This window comes from Sceloporus occidentalis, unplaced genomic scaffold (assembly GCF_023333645.1).
Source record: "Sceloporus occidentalis isolate IW3139 unplaced genomic scaffold, rSceOcc1.0.p SCAF_5, whole genome shotgun sequence".
In the NCBI taxonomy this organism is placed as follows: domain Eukaryota; kingdom Metazoa; phylum Chordata; class Lepidosauria; order Squamata; family Phrynosomatidae; genus Sceloporus; species Sceloporus occidentalis.
The window spans coordinates 56,094,975-56,118,203 of NW_028316985.1; the positions used below are offsets into that span (position 1 = coordinate 56,094,975).

Consider the following 23,229-nt stretch of genomic DNA (forward strand, 5'->3'; position numbering starts at 1 on the left):
AGTTTATTAGTTTTAACTCTTCACCTCAGAACAAAGGTGTGCAAGCTACACTAGGGCTGCATCTGCACTGCAGAAATAAAGCAGTTTGACACCAGTTTAACTACCATGTCTCAATGGTATGGGATTAAAGGATTTGTAGTTTTGTGAGGTATTTAGTCTTCTCTGTCAGAGAGCTCTGGTGCCACAACAAACTACATATCCCAGGATTCTGTAGGATGGCACCATGACAGTTGAAGTAGTGTCAAACTGTATTAATTCTGCAGTGTGGCAGCAGTCTAGGACCTTGCCGACCAAATGCTCTGAATGCCTTTATTTTGGTAAAACAGTTCAGAAAGGTTTAAACCTACCTTGACAGAATTTTTCTGAGCAGGTGTCAGTCCAAGTTGAACCAGTAAACATATGATGCAGATAGGGAGAAGAATGTGTGTTAGGCTGACCACATTCAAGAAACTGAGGCTGGCATCATGTTGGTTGGACCTAACTAGAATAGATCCACTCACTCAAGTGCTGAATGTTGAGTCTACACATAGGTAAATCCACTGATGCAATGGGTCTTCTCTAGCTAGGACTAACAACAGAATTTAGCCCTGACGGTCTTTTAACAATTATTTTAATCCCCATTGTGACATTGTGATTGAAGCAGGCACACTTATGAAACTTCTTTCTCCAGGTTCTCCATCCAGCCTATGGCCCTCTTTTCTACTCCATCACCCCCTGGAATACACCAATCAATCTTAATTTAAAAACCCACCAGTGCCAATGAAAGTTTTTTTTAATAAGCCTAACTGTAGCAAAAATCATCTCTTCTTACTGGTAACTGGGATTGAAATAAACTTCACACTGGCTGGCAAGCAACAGAAAGCAAATTTGAACAAAGTTAAAAAGGACAGTCCCAAAGATCAGTTCCTTGAATAAGTTTAATCCACTTGCACATTTGGATCCAGAACTGGTTCTAAAAACATAAGATGAGAAAATCAAATTTTATAGTATCATTTGGAGTCATGATGGCTCTGAGCATACAATACCTTTGCAAAATACATTTTTGAGTGGTGCAGTATTCAGAATTGGGGGTGATGCCATCCTGTGTAGGTTTCTTCAAAAATAAATCTGAGAATTATTCTTCTGTATGTGGGCATTGAATTAAAGTCATGAGTGCCCCACCCATCTGCAAGGCACCACAAAGAGTTGTTCTAATTTAGACACACCAGGAGTCCCACCTAATTATTATGCATATCTTGTCATTCTGTTTCTAAAACCAGGTTTGGCCCACTACTGAAGGAAGCTCCCTTCACTTGTTTGCCAGAAAATTTAGGTACCATACAGAACATTGAGTGAGCCAGCATGGTATAGGAGTTTGAACACTGGACTACGACTTTGGAAATCAGGGTTTGATTGTGGAAATCCATTGAATGGCCTTGGGCGAATCATACTCTCTCAGTCCCAGAAATCCATAGGATCACCATAAGTTGGAAACAACTTGAAGACACACAATCACAACCAACATTGGTTTCCATAAGCATTGTCTTACTTCTAAAGTGTATGTAGTGTCTGAAAGAGTGTGTCACGCCTGACAGAAAGCAAGCAAGACAGGTAGAGAAGAGCTAGGCAAACCCTGGTTAAGTGTCCACTTCCACTAATTAGCTACCAGACTTAACACAACCTTCGATTCATAGAGAAAAATCCCTCAAGAGACTAACATATCAGCTCAGAAGTAGATCCATTGACTTCAGTGGCAATTATTCCCACCAAGGGGTGGAAAATGTGGTCTTCAAAGGTTTCTAGACTATATCTTCCACCACCCCTTACCACTGACTATGGTGGTTGGGGCTGATGGGAGCTGCAGTCCAGCAGCAAATGAAGAACATCCTTACCTTTGGAATGTAGGACTATAATTATGGCTGTTGTCCTTTACACATATACTTTCCAGTAGACATTCATAGGATTAGACCACCTGGCTTAACTCTTACGTATTTCATTGAGGGGTTTTATGGTGATGGTCCTTGCTGAACACTCATTTAATTGATTGAATAAAAAATGTATACTTAATGTATAAAGGCACTCCAGTGGGAATTTGTTACAAAAGCTGACCTTCCAGTGAGAATCCACTACAGGAGTTCTTCACTTTCTTCCCTCTCAACCCATCTAGAATTACTTTCATGAACTGCATACAGGACAGGATTATTAACGTTATGCCAGTTTCTATCAATGAGCTTTTACACCCTCTGAAACTTCTTTGTTGTATGAGCAGCAGGTTTTGCAAACCCAACTCTATCATTCCCACGATCAAAGATACAATAAAATGCAGACATAAATACATCTCCCAGAATCCACAGAGGCTTGCTGCGGCTGCCGAGGTCCATAGCCTGAAAACCACTCAGACACAAATCATCTTCTCTGCTAGATTCCTGTCACAGAAAGAAAGAAAAAAACCCACATTTTATTGAGTGATGTATTTCCATGAGTGCTGGTTCTAATAGAAATGTACGTTGTGTGAGCAATTTGGCCTCTGTCAAACAAATATGCCTGACCCTTTCAAAAAGATTTTCATATACTTTTTTCTAAAAGGTATGAACTTCTCCCAAGGAGGCCAGTGGTATGGAAATGTGATAATGACCGATCACCTACTTCAAGCTAGAATTCAATTCTATGTCTTTTCCCCACTGCAGCAGCCTTAGCTGCTGCTGTTTACAGGTGAGGAGGCGAAGGAGGAAAGATGCAATTCGGACAAGAAAAAAGCAACTGACCTCTGCTCAGAAGAGGAAAGAAATAAGGGGGGCATTCACATAGGGAATGCACCCCTCCTCCTTTTCCTTCCCCTCAGAGCTCAGCCCTACTGCCTCTGCCATCATCTGGTGTGCTCCTCCCATTTAACCTCCCCTCCCCTGGTAAACAGCAGGGGCTTATGACCTATCCAAAACCTCAAAGAAAAGTTTTTTTGTGGAGCCCAAAGTCCTAGAAAGAACCCCCTGTGCCCTAGCCAAAAAGATACACACATATATGTGTACTTTGCTAACAGAATGTCACCCAATGTGTTCTCTCTGCTATAAGGACTGTATCCCCCCCCCCCCAGTTCAGCTGTACTTGGTTCATTTGATGGGGTAGAACAGGGATAGAGTTGCACATGCAGATGCACATCAGAATCCGTAGGAAATCCGAAATCACACTGCATGGATATGCATCTCAATGTGGATGCTATCCATCCAAGTGCCTTAGTTCCAATGGGGTCTTGTAAGGTAGTAGATGTGGTCTCGAATGAGGTCAACAGCCTTTCAGTCTCTTGCGGATAATTCAGCTCTTCATTAAGCCATTTCACCATGAGCATGGCCTCCAACAATGTCTCCTCCCTCTGGATCCTTGATCCTCATCTCTCTCATTCCATGCCTGACATCCTGGCCATCTGTCATCACATCTGTGCTTCCTTCTAGTCCTTGACTACCTGTGCCCATGTTCAAAGCTAGGGCAAAGCTGGCAAATTTGCATTTAGAAAATCCTCTAAATGTATTTTTTCATCCACATCATTCTCCAGTTAGCCATTCATAATCATGTCAGTTGAAAAGGATAAGGGTGGAATTGTTGCTGCAAAGGGCTGGTGGGCAATGAAACTATCAGTGCTGAGCAAGAAGACAGGGAGCACTACATAGTTGCCTGGAGAACTGAAACATGTTCTGTCTTTTTTCACCTTCTACAAACGGGAAAATGGAAGGGCATCATTTGTCTTGGCTAACATCATGGGTACAAATCTGAGTAACTGTAATGCTCTGATTTCATTGTGTTTGCTATAATATCCCCATGTTGCTGAGATCACTTAGCAAAGAACAAAAGGGGAGCATGAAGAAGAAGCATATTGGGACTGCAACCTGTAGTGGGATTAGGGGAGGTTCTTGGGGGCTTTTCATACTCATGAAAATCGTTTTCTGTATTGAAACTCCAAAGTGTGAAAATCTGACATAGCACTAGTGTCTTTTGAGTTGTTCAGCAAATGAAACCCCTGAGAACAAAGATACATACCTTGATTATGTATTGCTCCGCAGTTAGTGTAAAATCTCGCTCTCCAATAGAAAAAGTTACTGGGGGAAGACTGGATAATCTTCTGCAATCTACAAGAAACTGTAATGTAAATCCATTTATTAATTGAATTGAAGTCTGTTGTTTTTTCTCCTATTTATATCCATCTGTGAAATGCCATATTAGCCTTGTATATCTAGAAACCTCACAAACAGAGCATCATGGTGATGGAAATGCTATTTGTCCTCTTTCTATCTCTAGTAACCAGAGGCATATTGCCTCTGATAATTATTGGCCCATTTTTGAACATTATCACTAACAGCCAGTAAGAGATTTCATGTGAGGTAACACTACACACACTCCTATAAGCCTCTGAACAGATACCACAACTTGTAGACGAGTCCCAGCAATTTGGGGTACATTCACACTATGAAATTATAGCACTATTATTCCACTTTAAGTGCCATGGTTTCATCCAATGGAATCCTGCAGTTTGCAATTTAGGACATTTAAATTCTCAGCCAAAGAGCTCTAGTGCCTCACCAGATTACCTGCCCCAGGATTCTATAGGATGGGACCACGGCACTTAAAGTGGAAAAATAATGCCATAACTTTGAAGTGTGAATGGGTCCTTGGTATCTTTCAGATATTTTGAACTACAACCCCTGTTATCCCAGGCCATCAATGACACTATCTGGAGCTGATAGAAGCTGTAGTCCAGTACATGTGAAGGATCCTGCAACAAATGCAACAATACAATATTTTCTAGTAGGACTCAGTCTCGGCCTTCCCCAGCCTCCTGAGTAGCACAGGGTCAAATGCAAAGCCCATTGTACCAAACTGGAAATGCAAAGGAAGAAAATGGCTGCTCTATCTATCTGATTATCAGAGTCTAGAGATGCTGATACAAAACTGAACAGGCAATAGATAACAGGAAACACAGGTATAACTCCAATTGCTTGTCCCATCTAGAGTAGACTAGATAATTAGTAGAATTTCTATAAGTGTCAGCTTACCATTCAGCATTTAAATCTATGGATTTAGTGGAGACACTAGACATTACTTTATTTCAGTTCTAGCCACACTAGAAATTACGTTTTAGTTTAAGCCAATCAATACAGCCAATCAATATAGGTGATTAAATGAAGGGTCACATATCACTGTTGATAACCAATAAATAATGGAATAGAGGGTGGTTAAATTTAATAGGTGCAAGCTTAAGTTTATTTTATTTTTCTTCAAATAGCTGAGCATGGAAGAGACAGTGCAGATCAAAATTTAATCCAGCCCTGACACTTACTCAAATACTTATTTATGATGTTTTTTATCATAATGATTTTACTCAATGACTATGGGTACAGGGATTTTGAAGGCTTTTGATTAATTTTAAATTGTTGTGTTGTTTAAAGCTTTTATCTTTTATTGTTTTAATTTAAAATTTTAAAATGTTTACATTTATTTTATTGTATGCCACCCAAGATCTTATGACTAAGACAAGATGCGAATATAATGAACACATTGTTTGAATAATAACCCAGTCTTAAATATTTCAATGGAATGCACATCCAGATCAGTAGGGTTACAGCCCCACAATATGTCACAAGGGGGCAGTGTCCCCCAATCAAAAACCATATGCACTCAAAAAGAGGTGTTTAATTATGAATTATGAAATCTGCTTGGTCAAATAATTAATTAATAATTAACAACGTTAATTAACAAATAATTAACAACATCCTGGACATTAAAGCCCAGTTTAAGCATTCTCAAAGCTAGGTTGCTACTAGATGAAACCACCATTCAAAACTATGAGCTCTTGCAGGAACCTAACTCTCAGATACATATACAGAAACCTAAGAAACTGGGTTGGTCCAGATTATTCCATAGCCCAGATAGAAGACAAGAAATATATATGACCAAAGTCTTATGGAATGATAAATCCTATATATTTATTAATACCTAATAGTCATAAGACAGCCAGAGTATTGTAATGGTTTGATTGCTGGACTACAACTCTGGAGACCAGGGTTTAAATCCTCACTCAGCCATAGAAACCCACTGGCTGACCTTGGGCAAGTCACATACTCTCAGCCTCATAGGATGGCAAATATAAACCACCTCTGAACAAATCTTGTAAAAAAGAAACATGATAGGTTTGTCATAGGCTCACCATAAGTGGAAAACATATTGAAGGCACACAACAATAACAATATTTATATAAAAGGAAATGTGGTGTACAAGTTTGAGTGTTGGAAGTCTTTCATTCTATACAGTTATAATGCTACAATTCCATTTCAACTGTCATGGCAACATTTTATGGAATCCTGAGATTTGTAGTTTAGGGAAGAGTATTTCACATTCTCAGCTAGAGAATTCTAGTGCTCACTGAACTACAAGTCCAAGGATTACACAGGAGGCAATTAAAGTTAACACAAGTTATACATAAGACACAACTTGAACATGAGTCAACAATGCGATGTGGCAGCTAACAAGGCCAATGTGATTCTAGGCTGCATCAATAGAAGTATAATGTCTAGATCAAGGGAAGTAATAGTGCCACTATATTCTGCTCGGGTCAGGCCCCACCTGGAATATTGTGTCCAGTTCTGGGTGCCACAATTCAAAAAGAACATTGAGAAACTGGAGCATGTCCAAAGGAGGGCGACTAAAATGGTGAAGGGTCTCGAAACCATGCCCTATGAGGAAAGACTTAGGGAGCTGGGGATGTTTAGCCTGGAGAAGAGAAGGTTAAGAGCCCTGCTGAAATATCTGAAGGGGTGTCATGTTGAGGAGGGAACAAGCGGAACCATGGATGCAAACTGCAGGAAAAGAGATTTCCCCCTCAACATTAGGAGGAACTTCCTGACAGTAAGGGCTGTTCGACAGTGGAACAAACTCCTTCAGAGTGCAGTGGAGTCTCCTTCCTTAGAGGTCTTTAAACAGAGGCCGGATGGCCATCTGTCAGAGATGCTTTGATTTAAATTTTCTGCATGGCAGGGGGTTGGACTGGATAGCCCTTGCGGTCTCTTCCAACTCTACGATTGTATGATTCTACTTGTGTACTGTAAAAGGCCTCTAGGACTCCAGGAGACCAGGGCTGCATCTGCACTGCAGAAATAATGCAGTTTGGCACTATTTTAATTGCCAGGGCTTAATGATACAGAATCCTGGGATTTGTAGTTTGTTGTGACACCAGAGCAGAACAGGCTAAATACCTCACAAAACTACAAATCCCAAAATACTATAGTACTATAGTACAGAGGATGAGAGGACCAAGCTTACCCAGTGGGTTTCTGTGCCTGAGTGGGTATTTAAACCCTGGTCTCCAATGAGACCAACTGAGTCCAATGCTCAAGCCAGTGATGTATCTAGTACATTTGACAGCTGGTGTGGATGATTTTTAATACTTTCCTCATGAACCAGCAGCTGCTGGCGGGACTAGGCTGTTCCTACCACCCCACAGTGTTTCTGGGTCTGCCAGTGTTGCTGGACTCTTTTTCAAACAGGCCTTTGTAATTCGGCTGGGTTTTCTAAAGGAGAATGTTTTATTATTATTTTAATTCATCTGTTGTTGGTTGTATTTTAAATCTTTTTATATTTCAATTGTATTTATTTTTTATTTCAGTTTTGTTGTTGTTAGAAGCATTGAGTGCCATAGGGGACAAAAAGGTGGGACATAAATGTTTAAATAAGTAAAGATTGACAATATCCAGTCAACACCTCTTGTTTGTTTTTTCTCAGTGCACCAACATCATGCAGTTATGTTTACCTCTCCAGTTCGAGTCGGGACGGCTCCAATACTTTCTTGCAGTCTTATAATTTGTGGAATTGGGCCAGTAATGAGAGAAGTACCTGAATCAACAATGGCTTCACAGCCAGAATGACATGATGTGATATGTCCTTGGATTTTCACACTGTGTTTATTGTAGAAGGCCAAGGATGGGAGGAGACAGTGGAAGAGAGAGAGAAAACAAAAAGTACAGATGTCAAGATTAATATTCTTGAAACAAATTGCATGGGGAATATACTGATTGTGGAAGTAAATAAAAGAATAAATAACACATTTTTTAAAGCATTCAATGTGGATTTGTTGTTGTTGTTGTTATCCACCCTCAAGTCGATCTCGACCCATGGTGATCCTGTAGATGAGACATCTCCAAGACTCCCTATGCGCTACTGCTCTGCTCAGGTCCTGCAAATTCATACGCATGACCTCCTTAATAGATCCCATTCATCTAGCATGTGGTTTTCCTCTCTTTCTGCTTCCCTCCACCTTTCCTAGCATTATTGTTTTTTTCCAGTGAGTCATGCCTTCTCATGATGTGGCCAAAGTACAACAGCCTCAGTCTAGTCATCTTGTCTTCCACAGATATTTCTGGTTTGATCTGCTCTAGGGCCCATTTCTTTGCCTTCTTGGCTGTCCATGGTAACCTCAGCACTCTTCTCCAGCACCACATCTCAAATGAATTAATTCTCTTCCTATCCGCTTTCTTAACTGCCCAGCTCTCACATCCATACATGGTAATGGGGAATACAATGGCTTGTCTGATTCTAACTTTTGTGCTCAGTTGTATGTCTTTACATTTTAGGATATTTTCTAGTTCTCTCATAGCTACCCCCACACACACACACGTTCTTAGTCTTTTAATGATTTCTTGACTGCAACCCCTGTTCTGATCAATATTTGATCCCAGGTATGAAAATTCTTTTACTATTTCTATTTCCTTATTGTCTAGGTTGAATCTGTGTAAATTTTCTGTGGTCATTATTTTTGTTTTCTTTATGTTCAACCATAAGCTTGTTCAGTATTTTCACTATGGATACAAACCTTTTTAAAGGGGGGTCTGGGAAAGGTTAAATGGACCTCTGCACTACACAGGTATCAGTTCTTGTTTTGCACACTTTCCTTGGCACATTTACTCATAAATAACCCCCACTGGCTCCAAAGGGATTTACTTTCAGATAAGTATAAGTCAGAATAATGTATGTGTGTGTATGCTTGCAGAACAATTGGCTGGGCAAGGGATCATTCTTATGCAGCTTCTGAGAAAGTAGAACCACAATTTATACTACCATAATATCCCAATAGGGTTCTGGCCAATATAAATATGGCATGATGAAAACCATATAAAACCAATGCATTGAAAGCTGCTTTAAAATGTTTCCATCTCAGAGCCTTGATCCATCTCCCCCCCCCCTCCCCTACACATCACAAGGCCATATCAAGGCCAGTCCTCACTCTTGTGTCTGATGACAGTATTTATACATCAATAATGGCTGACATATTTGGAGATCAGGAGATATTTTCTTTTCTACTTTCCCTCCCCAAGGTTTTATCTTAAATGAACTTACCTGTTAATATGAATTTGCCAGTAACTCTTCTCAGTGACAGGAACCCAATGAATGGAGCCTGTAAAGAGGGAATGGTCTATGCCCCCCAAAATCAATTCACCCCCATTCTCAATGTCATCGCCTCTAAAAAAAAAGATGAAATACATTGACTTGTGAGAAGCAGAAGATCCAATTCACCTGTGACATGAAATTTAATAGTTTCAGTTCTGTCATGTCAGCTATTTATGTTTGTCTGAGATCTTCAGAAGTTCTAGTCTTTAAAAAAGAGAAACTATCCCCCTGAACCTAAAAAGAGAGAAACTATCCCCATGAACCTATGGATTTGTTGTTGTTGTTATCCACCCTCGGGAGGAGATTAGAATAAATCTAATCTCCTATGGCAGATTAGCATAAAATTTAGGTTGGGTACCAGGGTCATCAAGTCTAAAATCAACTTATCCTGGTAGACTCTTAATTCCGATAATTACTTACTTTTAGCCATAGTAGCTACAACTTCAGGAAGTTGACATCCAAAACATCTCAACTGCCATACATTGCCCATACCTGCTTAAGATGGTTAAGGAAGCTGTGTCACTGAGCCAAAAATTAATTAATTAGAAAGTATACCAGATTGGATAGACACTCCTGTTATCCCATGATCAAATAAACTGGCAGCATCCTAGTTGTCCCAGTACTAGAACCCCAGTTGAGACTACTTTGAAATGGTGAGGAGATGGTAGGAAGGACGGCTTCGTTACAATGGTGACAGAGACACAGCCACCTTGCCCAGAACCTCAACACTTTCATGTGTATAAGTATGTGGGCCTGGCATGATATTGATTCAATACCTGACTTGTCATAAGCTCTCCAGTAGCTCCAGTAGCTCAGAAAGTATACAGAGTGTGGAGTTGAATGTATGATTCTGTGAAATTTAAACCATCACTAACCCAGTCATACTTGGAGCCAAACCAGGGGACCATCCATGGAGGAAGTCTGGTAGGTACTTCCCACTTGCCACAAACCTTTGAAAATTTTCCCTTCTTTTCTCTTTTCTACAGAGAAGGAGTGACATATAGTGTTCAGTCATAAAGAAGTTTCTAATCCTAAAAAGTCCAAGATTTAATCTCCTGTATCTTCAAGTTGAGCTGGGAATGGATTCTGTCTGAAACCCCAGACAGGTACTGCCAGCCAGTAGAGTCAGTGGCTTCCAAACTTGAGTTCCCAGATGTTTTTGGCCTACAGATTCCATCACCACTCTTCACAGGGCCATTTCTAGGGCTTATGCGAGTTGTAGCATAACAACATCCGGTCCCAAGGTTGGGAACCACTGGCGAAAACAATCCTGAGCTACATAAACCAATAGCATGGCTCAGTGTCAGGCAGCTTCTTAGGTATTCATCCTTTTGTTTGGATGTGAGCTGGATTCTCTATTGAATTGAAAGAGAACGAAGTACAGGTTGAGTCTCTCTTATATAAAATGCTTGGGACCAGAAGTGTTTTGGATTTTGGGTTGATTAATTGATTGATTTTGGATTTTGGAATACCTGTATTTGTGTCTATGTACAGAATGATATTTTGGAAATTGACCCATGTCTAAGCATGAAATTCAGTTATGTTTTATATACATTTTGTACACATAGCTTGATGGTAATTTATACAATATTCTAAATAATTTTGTGCATGAAACAAAGTTTGGGGACATGGAACCATCAGAAACCAAAAGTGTCAGTAATTCAGCCACCCATGAAAAATGTTTTGGTTTTTGGAGTATTTCAGATTTCCAAATTCCAGATAAGCGAGACTCGCCCTGTATGTATGCAGAGAGCAATGGCCACATTCAGTTTTTATATGGGACCACTTCCCCAGAAATCTTCCTGTGCTGTCATCCCACATATTTACACTTTAAAATACTGACCTCTTCAAGAAGAAGGAAAAGACAGGTTCCTCTACCAAATGCTGCTTTATTATATTGTCAAATACTGGACGTGCATTTGTCACTGACAAGGATGGATATCCCAAGCCCAGCACCCCATCAAAGTGTGCAAGAGCAAAGGTCATGCCCGGCTCAAAGACAGACTCTCCAAACTCTTGGTCCTCAATGGTAATGTTACTTATCTGTTCATTGATTTGTCAAAGAGAAAAAAAATATATGAAATGTGTACACACTATAGTTAACTTCAGGGCAATTCAAATTTATATTCATTTAATTCTATTTTAATGAATCAATTTTGTGTTTTTAATTATACTGTTTTTTAATATTGTAAGCTGCTCTGAGTCCCGGTTTTGGGGAAAGGGTGGGATATAAATAAATATAATAATGATGGTGATGATGTTTATCGTATTGCTGTTTAAATGACACACACATCTTAAGAGGCCAGAAGCTGCACTAAAGCTGCGCTCCAGTCCTTAGGACTGGAGTGTGGCTTTGGCGTGGCTTCCAGCCATTACATGCATCATTTAAACAGCATACCTCCAAAGTGACCTGAAGCAGCATTATTTTCAGCTGTCTGTTCGGGCCCTTAGTTATCATAAAAGAAAAGTCCAAATAACTCCAGGAAGCTCTCACAAACACTTCAGAACCTTATTGATTACCACATACATATACTGATATAAAATTAATGAAATGCAGAATACTTGAAGGGAAAAGCAATTTGGGTCAATCTACACATTCATGGGAAATTTCCTTCCACATTTGGATTTACTTAACAACCCAACTTGCCCAGTTAGTTCCATGTTTGTCTTCCAGTGACCAACTGCACAACAAAGCACACTGAGGTCCTTATCACACCATGTATGTTATGCCAAGTTGCACCATTCAAAAACTGCTTCAGCTGTACTTGTAATGATAGCTGATTGTTGGCACCGTGTGTATCACAACCATGTTACATGTGTACTGTAATAGGATGATTTGCACTGCTTTTTCATCTGCACTAATACCATTATCACCAACCCATTTTCCCCTTCTTGTGCTTTGTGACTGGTTTGTTTCTCTCAATCTCCCTCCCTCCTTCCCTCCCTCCCTCCCTCCCTCCCTCTCTCTCTCTCTCTCTCTCTCTCTCTGTGTTTAAAATATAGCCTGTTATGGCACCATGTTATTATAGCACAATCACCCCTGCCAAATTTCTCACTGAGATAAGTGTCATGGGAAGGGAAACAGACCAAACCATCTTGTGAAAAATAAAAGTGCTTGTCATACTAGTCGGTTGTTTCAGTTTGTCCTGTTCAAATATACTATATTCACTAACCATCATAACTCTATTACAGCATGATTACATGGCACTATTACACTATTGTTGCTGTTGTGTGCCTTCGCAACCCTTATGGTATTTTTTGGGGCTGAGAGTGTATGACTTGCCCAAGGTCACCCAATGGGTTTCCACAGCTGAGCAGGGAATCTAACTAATCTCCAGAATCCTAGTCCCATGCTCAAACCATTACATCACATTGGCTATCACGACACTGTTATCTTTAAAAAGTAAAAATAATTTTTTAAAAGGAACACTGTGGTAGTAACACTGTGGTGTGTGGTACCACAAGAAAGCAGTAGAGAAACCTTTGGAAAGCATCCCCATGCAGTAAAGGCATCTGAATAGTGACTTTCAAAGGTTAATAGGTCAAAACTGCAGATTTACTGCACTATAAAAGCAAATTATTTATATATTTTAAAATAGGGAAAAATCTAAAAAGAGTTTCAAGAGCATAGACCACAGAAACCACAGCTATTCTCTTGGGAAATCTTGTGCTTTCCACCCAAGCCTAGGAAGCAGTCTGAAGTTTTCCTGCTGAATATTTCCTTGGGAATCCTTAAGGGAGGTACAACCAGACCACATGAACAGCCACACTCACAAACCGATCATTCTCAGAATGAAGTGGAATGAGACTCCCACAATCAAGCTGGAAATGGGCTCAAAATTGTAACTATGGCTACACCCACAATGCAGAAACAATCTGGTTTGACACCACTTTAACTGTCATGGCTCAATGCTATGGAATTCTAGGAATGGTAGTTTGTTATGGCATCAGAACTCTGCAGATACAGCCTATATCAGCAAGTTTGAGCCTACATGGTTTCTTACCTGTACTTTGTCTTTGGCAACAACACCCATGAGTCTCCCAGTGCCATATTGCAAAAAAAACGGCTGCCCTCCATGTGCGTAAGACTGGGACAAAAATGACTTGAATTTTTGATGCAACCCTGTAAAAGCAAAGCCCATTACTGGTTTTTCACAATTTAAGATTAACTTTTACGTTTTTCTTCACCAAAATGAAGAAATTAAATAATGCATAGTCCAGGTCATCACTGAGTGGCAAACCAGAGAGTGCTGAGCAGTACTGACATACTCTGAGGGAAGAGATTTTTGTGCCATCTGGCCTGTTCTGCTGCCCTAAAGGGGTGTTGTTTCATCTCCAGTCCTGAAGTGCCAGTCTGCTCAGAGAAACAGGATGCTGTTTATGCCTCTGGCAGTAGAATGGCTTTGGCTGGCCAAGGGCAGAGCTAATGTTCAGATCGCGATTTCAAGCAACTGAATGGATTATCCATACATTTTGTTTTGCAACACAATTATGCGAATAATCTTACACATTCCCAATTTGTTGTTCACACTAATTTTTATTGCAATCACATCTATGTGCATCTCAACAAGTTCTGATGCGCTCACATGTCAGTACTGTGAATAAAGATGAAGTCGAAGATGCAAATGTATTTGCAACACATTGAAGATATGCAGAATTATATCCTGTGTTATCCTGGGTCTATCCGTATCTGTTATTCACACAGCCAACAGTGCAAATTTTTCAGGAAAACTCAGGGGGAAAACCTGAAATTAATTATCCTGGGTTTTGTGGGGGTTTTGGCAGCCTCCCCCTCAAAAAATAGGGTGTGGTTTGCTTGGGTGGTCCTGTGGTTTAAAGGGCATTTTTTTCCTCATTCAATTTATTTTTTCTTATAGAGTCATTGTGCAAAAATTACATTTTGATGGTCCACCACAGCACAAGAACCCTTTAAAAATTAAGAAAAATTATGAAAAGGACAAGAAGAAACAGATACTTTTTTATTCTGATATGTCTTTGACTTTAAAATAAACATTCAGTGATGGGAATAACATGTTGCTGCTCGTGTTAAGAATTGCCCTGAAAAAATGCTCAGGACAACAGAAATGTTGTTTGGATATTTTGGATTTATTCAAATTGCATAATTATAGCATTTTGGTACCAATTTAACTATCACGGTTTCATCCTATGGAATCTCCTAAGAATTTTTTGCTCTGTTGCAATACTCTGACTTACAGTAGAGAATTCCAAGTGCCTCACCAAACTACACATTTCAGAATTCCATAGGATTTGGCCATGGCTGCTAAATTGGTATCCAAATGATTTAACTGTGTAGTATGGATACATGTTTTTAAAAGCAGAAGCAAGAATTGCAGAAATGAAATATTGCAATCATTTGATACATTTGTCCCATCTGGAGGAGCCCAGAGAGGGACAGAGAAACCCACCACTCCTGGCTCTTCGAGTTTGTGCTTGCAAAGCCCTAAAGTACAGAATTTGACAGGGTCAAGGTGGTGTCTACTTCAGTAATGAAACATCAGCGGTTCTCAAGCTTTTTGTCCTGATGAACCCCCTTTACATCTACATTTTTTTACCCTTACGGCCCCCCTTTACATCTACATGCCTCAACTGATGTAGTGTATGAATAAAAATATTTTCTTTGGTATTCTCATTCACACATTCATGTATATTACTATTTTAACATCTTACGTATAAGGAAATAGCTCTCCTCCTCCCTGAGGGAGAGGCTACAAGCATCTTCCTTGCCTTTCTCTCCCCCCCCCCCCTCCCACTCCCATCTCCAGGACAGAAAAGATTTGAAAAAAGGAAAATGAAGAGGGATCTCCCTAGTGGGGTCCCACCCAACAGTTTGAGAACCACTAGTATAACTGTTTCTTACCACAGGCTTCACTGATGCAATAAGCTGAAGGGACCCAAAAATCAGCAGAGCCAGTATCAAACACCACTGTGAATTTCTGAGGTGGAGTGCCAATGCTCAGCTCTCCATAATATTGTGCCTGTGGGAGAGAGGAGAAGAAACAACCCATCAGTTCCATATTCATTCCTCACCCAGTTCATTAGTCTGAAGTATATCTTTGAAAAGCTCCCAGCCAAAGCAATCTAAACAACTGGTGAAGGCAACCTTTAGCTCCAGAGCCACCAAGACTTTCCAACCAACTTACAAAAGCTTCCATATCTGGCCCCAATCCCACCCTCACTGCCAACCCTAAGCCCCCATTCCTGTGAAGGGACTCACTCCATGCTGTTGGCCTTCACTCCCTAGATACCGTAAGACCTTCTCTCCACCTCCCCAATACAGAACTTTAAAATGTTACTTTTTGGTCAACAGTTCCCAGAATCTGGCTAGGAGGTTTTGGAAGTTAGGACCCAAAGAGTAACTTCTCCAAGGTCTGGTCCCCTACGCTTGTTTTAGAGGGATTGAATCCAGCTTTAGGATAGCTCTCGATCCATCCCAACTGTCACTGCTTTGACCTCTAAGGAAGAGAATAACAGCCAGCTTCTGCTTAATCTCCTCTCCCACTGTCATTGCCTTTTCTTTGTGGACCATTTGCAATCTGGAGGCAGGAAACTGTCAGATTAACAATTGTAAACCACTGATGTAAAGACCCTGATGGTGCTGTATAAATGATGACAACAACAACACCTTAGCCCTTTCCAGAATGAACTTTCACCAAAGGTTGTTTTGCTGATCATCAAAACGGAAGCACCAAAGAGATTATCCCTTTTGGGAAAACAGTTTTGGAGGGATGAACAAAGATAAAAACTGCTCTAGTGATTTAAGAGACAGGGAAGAGGGAAGCAACACTAGTCATTTGATTGACTGATTAGTTACAGTTCTATCCCACCTTTCCTTCAATGATCCCAAGATGTTGTACCTGATCTCCTCCTTCCTGCTCTATTTTCATAGCACCTTTACTTAGTAGATCAAGCTGAGAGACTGTTAAGTTTATCGCATGGGGCTTCAACGCGTCCCAATTCGGTTCCAGAGGGCGCCATTTCTGGGGATGCTTTGAATTGGGACGCGATGGGAACGCGCGGCGGCGGCGGCGGCGGCCCCCCGTGCGATAAAGTCGCATTTTGGGCCCCATCCGGTGCCCATCGCGTTCCGTGCACGCCCCTGCGCGCCCCCGTTAGAACGCGCTGGGGAACGGTTGAAGCCCCATGTGATAAACTTATGTGACTAGACCAAGGTCACTCAGTGAATTTCATGGCTCACTGGGAGCTTCAATGTCAATCTCCAAAGTCCTTGATCAACACTGTAACCACTACACCACACTGGCTTTCTAGTTTACAGTTTTGAAAAGACTGCTTGTCTATTTTGTACATCTTGGCCAGCTGACAAAGCTGTTCAGTTGTTGCCCACTGATATGAAACTGTGTTTGGGAAAGAGCCAGAGGGTACTAGGAACAACCACTGTAACAGTAGTGAGATGGGGGAGAAGTATTTTTAGGAATTGTGATTTAGGAATTTCAAGTTTCATGCTCTTTTCCTATCAATCCTATGGAGGTCCCACCCAGGTAATGAAAAATTAATGAGCTATGAGCTGCATAATTCAATTAATAAAGACAGTGGGTTAGAAACTATGGCCAAGATCTTATGCTTCACCAACATACTTACAGAAGGATGATACTCCTTGTGCATTTTCAAAAATGTACTGATGCTGGCACAAAATCTCATTGTGCTAGTGCAGGGGTGGGAATTGTATGGCCCTCCAGATTTTGTTGGGTTGCAACTCCCAACATTCCTCACCATTGGCTATGCTACCAAGGGCTGCTGGGAGCTGCAGCTGAACTGCTAGAGAGCTGTAAAATTCCCATCTCCAAACTAATATATGTCACAAAGAAGATTCTGACCTAAAAAGCACTAATAAATTTTAAACTCTGCAAGGAGTAATTGGGTTGTGTTATTTTTGAAAAACAACTATCCAAGTTCTAGTTCCTACAGGATTCAGAAGAACTCATTACAGTCATACATACAATTTGTATTGTTTTAAACCTGTTCTTAGCTTCCTTGAGTCAGGAGAAAAGTCAGATATAATAACAATCATCATCACCCATCATCATTAGTCATTGTTATAAATGTACATGATATTAGGGTTGTCAGATTTCAGGGCACTGCCTGGAGTCCCTGGTTTTTCTGGATCACCTCCAGGCAAAGATTCAAATTCTCCATTTTTAATCAGGTCAGCCCCAGCCCAGACAAGAAACACAGATACATGCATATCTCCAGTACAGTTTCCAACCATAAAAATATGTCTGTGTGTACGTTTGAATGAAAAGCTGTAAGCAACCAACATTTCTGCTACAAATGTACAGTATAACAAGTCCTGGCCTCGTAATATCACCAGAAGCTGTCCCTTTGTCTTCTGTTTTGCCTGGGAATCTCAGGGCCAGGGATGATCCACACTTGGCAACCATATTTGAGATCCATTACATTCATCTACAAATATGTTTCAGTAAGTCATGTTTACTAAGCTGACATAATACTGAAGCTGAACAAACTGGGCCTGAATTGCGCAGATGTCCTGTCATTTTGTAAGTACTGTATCTCGAATCCAGAAGGTACCATGAGAGAACTGGTACACCAATAAAGTCTGACTTCCAAGGTTTATCAGTCTTCCCACCTCCATATCAGCCAATATGAAGTAGAAGAGCTGTGTCTCACATTCTATTTTTAGGGGGAAAACATTTCTGGCATCTGCTGCAGATTGTAACGTGATCTGAAGTGCCACAAACATGATCCGTTTGTTTTACTACACATGTGTGGTTGATATTTGTAATTTATTTAATTAGAAATGAATGTTTCATATGTTTTATTGACTCGTCCAAAGTCAATACAAAAGGTCTCAGATTACAGAGGTGACTGTATTTATGTTATTTATGTTGAAAGTGATGCTCTTGGAAAGGGAAGAAACCACATTTTGAAGCTACTGTAGACAGAACAACAAAGTACTGTGGTATCTCAAAAGCAAATTTATTGTGCCATAAATGTTTGATACTATGCTGGCTGGGGACCAGGGATGTAGCCATGGGGGGGGGGGGGGGGAGAGAGTCTATCGCCAAATAAAAATGATTTTTCCTTTGTTCCCCAAATTTCTAGCACTGCTGAAATTGAAACATTGAGAACTGCAGGGTGTCCAGATGTCATAACTGCAAAGGAAGACAATGCACCACAAAATGTTGGACATTCAAGAAAAATATATTTTTAAAAAATCAAAATAAATATAAATATAAATTCATCCCATATGGTTTATTTACAGCTATATTACATATACTGTGTTTTATTATGTACTTGTCTGCATTTTTCTGATGAACTTATCATCATTAAAAATGCCCTGTTGGCTTGCAGTATACTTACAGAACTCTGAGAAAGACAAATGCTTAAAAACTGTACTTTATTAGCAATAAATCTTTGGCTGAATCTACATTTAAATTATTCTTTTCATTTGTCCTTTGGGTTGAAATTAAGGAAGAAACACTTCCAACAGTTGCATTCTGTCCTGGAGCAATCCATTGCTTAACACATTTGCTGTCTTTCTCCCCAGCCTGAGCTCTGGGGGCAAGTGTTATCTGCTGCTGATCCTGGGGGAAAAATAACGTCAGAAAGATCCATCCTATCTCCCTATTTGCAGTGAGGACAAAGTGCCAAGTAGGCAAATTTTTCAAAGGGAAACAGCAAACATGTTGTTACTCAGTGGCCTTTTTCATCATGCTCAGAATGGAGGATTTCTTTTTTAATTCCTCCTGGACAGAAGATTGAAATGTAGGACATGCCCTGGAAAAGGAGGATGTTTGGTCATCTTGGGTCTGGAGCAATTCTGCACCCCTGACATAGAGGAAGCCAAAGATTCATGCCCCAGTCCTGAGGCCTTCTCACATTACATAGTAAATATCACTAGGATTCCATGGCAGCATCAGATGAAATTATGAAATTTGAAGTTTAAGGGATTTAAAGTTCTACTTATTTTAATTAGTACCATCATGGAAGTAAAAAGCTAGGTGTTCCTGACACACTGTGTACATTTTAAACCCCACTTCATCCAGGGAATAATTTGTTAAGTTAATATTTTCAGCACAAATCTTGTCTACTTTTGCTTTTGGTAAGTTCAGGACTACTAGCAGTATTATAAAAATTAAAGGTGCTCACCCAGCAATATTATTTTTTAAAAAAAATGTTTTGGGGATGGGTGGGAATCTGTATACTCTTCCCCCCTCCCCCCGCTTGCCTCGTTCTGTTATGAAAGTACATACTCACATTCATGTAATCATAAAGTCTTTCTCTTGCAGATCCTGCAGACAAAAAGATATCTGAAGGGAAGCAATGCTGGTACTTCTGAGCAAAAACATCCGACAGGTGATCTCTCCAGAACTGATCCAGTTCTCCTCTTTCCCGAAGTGTTCTTCTGATAGAGTTAAATCGAGCTAGAGGGATCCTAAGTGAGTAATATCAGTACATATTTTGTGTGGCATACAGTGGGATACCAATTTCCGGGGGTTGCCCTATTTTTCCTGCTTTGCATATTACTTGCCCAGAGTTTTGAGGTGGGGAATGCTGTTGGCCTATGGATTTTCTTCTTCTGGCCTACACAAGTCCTAAGACATACCATTCTTAAAATCACAATCCAGGAAGCTAGTGGTCTCTGATCACTACAGACTAGTGCACAAGGCAAACAGTCCAGAAGGAATTATAATCTGGGAACTGCCCATGACCCATTGCAGAGAGGAAGACTTAGGAAAGGGTTGACAGCTGGATAGTCCTGACTCAGATGCATTTCCACTGCAACCATGTGCCACTTCCTCCTTCAATAGGCTTTCCCGGTTTTGGGCGGGTCTGCACAGTCCCGTCCCGGGTTGGCCCCGCCCCCCGGGATTTCCCCCGCCCCCGGCCTTTGTTGCAAAGTCTGCAACAGCAGTGGCGGGGGAAAGAGAGAGAGGCCTCTGTAGGCCTCTCCTTTGGCGGGGGGGCTTCCCTCCCCTCTTTGGCTCCGCTGGAGCTGAGGGAGGGAAAGAAGCCTCGCCTGCCGAGGCCAGACTTCTTTCCCCGCCTGAACTCCGCTGGCAAAAACGGAGCCCAGGCGGGGGGAAAAAAAGCCTCCCTGAGGGGAGGATTCCTTCTCCGCCTGGGCTCTGTCCTTGGTGAGAACGGAGCCCAAGTGGAGAAGGAATCCTCCCCTCAGCGAGGATTCTTTTCCCCCTGGGCTCCGTTGGCAAAAATGGAGCCCAAGGGGAAAAGAAAGCCTCCCTGGGGGCGGATTCCTTCTCCGCCTGGGCTGCTTCCAACGGAGCCCAGGCGGAGGAGGAATCCTCCCCTCAGAGAGGATCCTTTTCCCCCTGGGCTCCGTTGGCAAAAACGGAGCCCAGGGGGAAAAGAAAGCCTCCCTGGGGGCAGATTCCTTCTCCACTTGGGCTCCGTCCTTACTGAGAACGGAGCCCAGGCGGAGAAGGAATCCTCCCCTCAGCGAGGCTCTTTTTCAAATGCAGGACCCCCCCAAAAAAGGTCCTACATTTGAAAATTTTGTCCTACATTTGTCCCAGTTTGGAGGTCCGGACTAATGGCAACCCTGTCCTTCAACCCCACATGCATCCGAGGAAGTAGACTCAAGTCTAGGAAAGCTAGTGCTACCACCTATCAAGTCTCAAAGGTGCTGTTAGATCCCTTTCTATGCTGATTTTCTAGACTAGCAAGGCTATGTCTTTTCAATTCAGTACAACCCCATGTAGTAGCTGATGTTTTACTTGCTGCATAACTATTCTCGCCACACTTTGGGGTTGAAGGAGTCTCATTGAAGGACCCAACAAATACAGAAGCTCTCTCAGTGTTGACTTCACTTGGTGTTCACTGTTCCAGACTGTAAAGGGAACTATCCTATTGATATTTCAAAGAAAAACAAAAATCAGTCTGATATTTTTAAAATGACCATAAGATTAAGCTGCCATATTTTAATGGAATTAGCCTAATCAGAAGAAGATTTTATTAAGGAGTTTACTGTATGACACAGGCCTCGTTTTATTCTTTGGTTTTAAAAGACTCTTAAAAACTTGTTTCATTAACTTATTGCAACCTACTTTGGAGTTTTATTTTATAGACTGGCTTCTGATTTCTAGACTTTAGCTGCATCTGCACTGCAGAATTAATGCCATTTGATACCACTTTAACTGCCATGGCTCAATGCTATAGAATTATGGGATCTATAGTTTGTAGTGGCACCACAGCTCTTTGACAGTGAAGGATAAATATCTCACAAAACTACATATCCCTGAATTTCATGACACTGAGCCATAGCAGTTAAAGAGGTATCAAAGTACATTATTTCTGCAGTGCAGATACGGACAATATTTCATTTTTCCTTGAGTCTCAAAGTTGGACAAGAAAACTAATAGTCAGACAATACAGACTAAAGGAGGAAGTGCTCAGAATACATTGGTTATAAAAGGGCTGATATCCTACTGTCTCCAGTAGTGTTGCCTGAGATTTCCAGAAAATGCTGCCAGTCAGAATAGACAGCACTGGGCTACACTGTCAAATACTCTTAGCTAGTATCAATGCACATCCTATGAACTGGAATTAATGGGACTTGTGAATATGGTCTTATGGAAATCCGATTCACTTCAGTATGACTTATGTGAAAAGTCTTCTTGGTGGATTTTGCCCACAGTTTAAAGTCTGGTGGTATACCTTTTCTACAACAAATAGGAAATCTTTTTCAGCATCATGCAAACATCAAGAGCTTCTATAAATAACTTTCTGAAATAATAAACAAGGCTCTTTTATACAGAAAAGTAGTTGACATTGCTAAGAACACTGCAAAGTATTTGAAATTCTTCTTACCTTACCAGAGCTGTGATTAATGGAATATAAATCAGAGCAGCCAATAAAGCCTTCATGGCTTTGGGTGATTGGGAATGAAAATGAGGCTGATTGTTCTTAACGATCTCACCTTTTTTATATACTTCACGGGGACACAGACAGCTGTTCATGAGGTCAATCAATGCCTGGAGGTCAGTAACTTGGCAGGACATTTGTAATGTACTATAGAAGCAACCACTGATTTGGGTAAACACTGGAATCTGCTGGATGGGCAGAGGACAGATTGGGATTTAATGTTAGATTGCTGGATGATTTGGAGTAAATCAACAAGAGGTTCTGACTCAAATTCTTCTAATGGCAATAGCAATAGCAAGTGCATTTCTATACATTTATCAGTGCATTTAAGCACTCTCTAAGCAGTTTACAATGTGTAAGTTAATTGTCCCCAACAAGTGGGGGTACTCATTTTAGCAACCTGTGGAAGGATCCCAGGCTGAGTGGACTTTGGAGCCATGCCTGGGATTGAACTCACAACCTTGTGGCTGTGAATGGCTGTATTACCAGTGTTTAATCACTGCACTACCAGGGCTCCTTAATATTGACAAACACATCCTGCCCTCCTTATGTCAAGCTGCTTGAAGCCTTGATCTATAGCAAGGGAGGGAATTTTGCAGATGTTGTTGGCCTGCAACTCCCAAAAGCCCTTGCCAGCATAGGCAATGGTGAGGAATGCTGAGCCCAGGAGTCCAGGAAATTCTTAGAGGGCCACATAATTCTCTACCCTGACCATAGGAACTTACATGTAGATTTGTACTTGTATATATACAGGTCATGCCAGAGTAACAGCTCAAGTGATGCACCATGTAACTGGTTCAGTCCCCAAGCCACCATTTTGCTTTCTTCTCCAGTCAGTTGACCTCTAATGTCTAATAGTATAGTTTCTTTAAATGTTCTTATCTTAAAGAGCTTCACACTAAATGGGAGTATTTCGTATCGTTTGCAAGGAGAAACACATTG

General features: G+C 40.9%; 1 protein-coding gene across 1 annotated transcript; it reads right to left on the reverse strand.

Moving 5' to 3' along the window:
- Positions 1 to 2,213: 2,213 nt before the first annotated feature.
- Positions 2,214 to 22,289, reverse strand: LOC149312185 (cathepsin E-A-like). The gene is made up of 9 exons (XM_089527178.1): positions 22,234 to 22,289; positions 19,660 to 19,837; positions 15,284 to 15,401; positions 13,410 to 13,528; positions 11,249 to 11,448; positions 9,355 to 9,477; positions 7,772 to 7,916; positions 4,009 to 4,107; positions 2,214 to 2,405 (listed from the first exon to the last, which is right to left on the reverse strand). The coding sequence occupies exons 1-9, from the start codon at positions 22,287 to 22,289 to the stop codon at positions 2,214 to 2,216; spliced, it is 1,230 nt and encodes a 409-aa protein (XP_089383304.1).
- Between the last annotated feature and the right edge of the window lie 940 nt (positions 22,290 to 23,229).